Genomic DNA, 2,414 nt, shown 5'->3' with positions numbered 1-2,414 from the left:
ATGTTTTTTATTTTAAACAGAAATCGGTAAAAACTTTATTGTAAAAATGAAATGTTATTAATGTTAAAAATATATAACTAATAATCAATTTATAATATATTGTTATAAAAAATAAATTAATCAACTAATAATTTTTAAATTAATATGTAATTCCTGTGCATATGTCCTAAACTAGAATCTTTCAACACTCCAAAGCTTACAATACAAAGGAATATTTCCTTTCAACATAACATACCCAAACCAAATTTAATCACACAAGAGATTTTTAAAATTTATTTATTTTACGCCGAACCTAACGACACGGCGGCCGTTTCCGAACGTTAAAAAATTATAGAAACGGCGGCCGTTTCCGAACGTTAAAAAATTATAGAAACGGCGGCCGTTTTCAAATGTTAAAAAATTATAGAAACGGCGGCCAATTTTAAATGTTAAAAAGTTTTATAGACACGGCGGCCTTACGCAAAAAGTTGTGGTCACGGCGGCCGTTTTTCAATTAAGTTCGCTCACCTTACGTGGAGGTACATGGTATGCTCCAAAAATCATCTAATTAAATTGCATTTTTTAATCATAAATAAATGAATGTTTTCTATAAATATTCGCTTCTAGTGAATCTAATTGATTTTGAATGTTTTTTTATGTGTTATAATTACAGGTTGCTTTTTTTACAGATTACATATTTATTATATTATATCTGTACTGCTTATTTGTTTTAATTATAATTTCTAAATTTTTTTCATAGCACATTTAAGAAAATACATAAATTGTTAGAAATGTCACTTATCCGATTAATTTTAAATACAACTTTGAATTGCCGGATGAGTTTTTAAACTTTCAAAACGTTTCAGGCGAATTGTATTTATTTAACATTGAAAGGAATTACGATGACAAAATACAAATATATACACTAATCTACAATATAGTTTATATCCAATAATATACAGTCATACATAAAATGTTTTATTATATTGTTCAGCTATTATTTCCTGCATGCTTTACAAAACCATTCTTTTTTACTTGGAGGCCTTTTGATGCCTGCACAAGAAAAGTGGAACCACTTGAGACAGGAATCACAGGAAACACTTCGAACATCCCTAAGATCATTGCTACAGGTTCCACACATCCATTCTTCATTGGAACATTTATTTATCATTTCTTTCAAAACATTTAGATCTAAAAAATCTTTCAATAAATATAGACATTCTTGTACTTGTCCATCTAAGAACTGACTTGGTACTGATTGAATATTGCTAATATTATAATCTTGTCCATTACCAAATAACCATTGTAAACATCAGTTTTTGCTTTTCTCTTGTTGGCTTCGAAGCAAAAGATATAGATTTGCAATGTTTTGAAGGCATGCCTAAACAGGTTAGTGTTGCTCCTTTTGGTCGACCTCTTGATTTAAAAGCTTGGGGAAAAAGAAGCTCTGAACATGGCAATGGTGATGATTCTGTTGCTCCTGGTATTTTTTGAAAAATTGATAAGACCTTATCAACTTGGTTTTGCGATTTGTTTTTTTCTCTCATTGACGTTTTTATGTTTTGGACATCAGCACTTGTCACAACTTTTCCAGATACCTGCGAAAGATACTCTTTCACCTTAGTGGGATTGGCTCCCATACCGATCATCAACTCAGCTTGTTGTTTCTCTTCCTCGCATAATTTTCTTTGCTGTGATGTGTGTTGAAAAGTCTCTGGAACTATTACATGATTATGATCATTTATGATTGATCTTACAACTAATTTATCACCATTTTTATTTGCTCCAAGAACTATTTTTGCTGGAAAATCACGTTTGATGGTACTGAAAAATAAATTATAACATTTACCATTACTTATATGAAAAAAAAAATTCAAAAATGAAAATACTTTTGATTAGGCCTTTTACCCGATCCTTTGCTTTTATAAGAGTCATAGTGTTGACAACCCAGCTTAATTTAGGAATACATCAGATCATCACTGAAGTATAAATAAAATATATATGATATAATTATAACAATAATATGATCTAATAATAATCTTTCACAAAACATGAGAGGTTAGATACTATAAATAAGCAATGAGTGCAGTGTGGTCATAATCTTTTTTAGTTCCTTATCCTGTAATTATTTACCAACAATTTGTCATTACTTGGTTTCAACAAACTAAATTACTAAGCAAAACCTTTGTGCCAAAAACTACAACTCAGCACTACACAAAAAGCATTAGATTTTTTACAATTATAAGCACACACGTGGCATATGGCAGTTTTACTCAAACTGATTTTTATTGTGTAATAGACAATAAAATTAGTGCTAATTTAGTGACAAAGATATGTAGTGATAAAAAAGTGTGCTAATTACAAAATCAACCAGTTACGAATTATGACAATTTTTAACAAAATTATTAAAATAATTATCATAAATTGCTCACCTG

General features: G+C 29.4%; 1 protein-coding gene across 1 annotated transcript; it reads right to left on the bottom strand.

Annotated features, from left to right (window-relative positions):
• Positions 1–969: 969 nt before the first annotated feature.
• On the bottom strand, positions 970–1,914 carry HELRODRAFT_160104 (hypothetical protein; the record flags this gene model as incomplete). The annotated part of the gene is made up of 4 exons (XM_009017119.1): positions 970–1,125; positions 1,228–1,395; positions 1,578–1,780; positions 1,869–1,914. 4 exons carry the CDS (start codon positions 1,912–1,914, stop codon positions 970–972), a joined length of 573 nt encoding a protein of 190 aa, XP_009015367.1.
• Between the last annotated feature and the right edge of the window lie 500 nt (positions 1,915–2,414).

The sequence above is a fragment of the Helobdella robusta genome (assembly GCF_000326865.2).
Source record: "Helobdella robusta unplaced genomic scaffold HELROscaffold_2, whole genome shotgun sequence".
In the NCBI taxonomy this organism is placed as follows: domain Eukaryota; kingdom Metazoa; phylum Annelida; class Clitellata; order Rhynchobdellida; family Glossiphoniidae; genus Helobdella; species Helobdella robusta.
The sequence above is the reverse complement of the archived record's forward strand: the minus strand, read 5'-3'. Positions and strand labels throughout refer to the sequence as shown.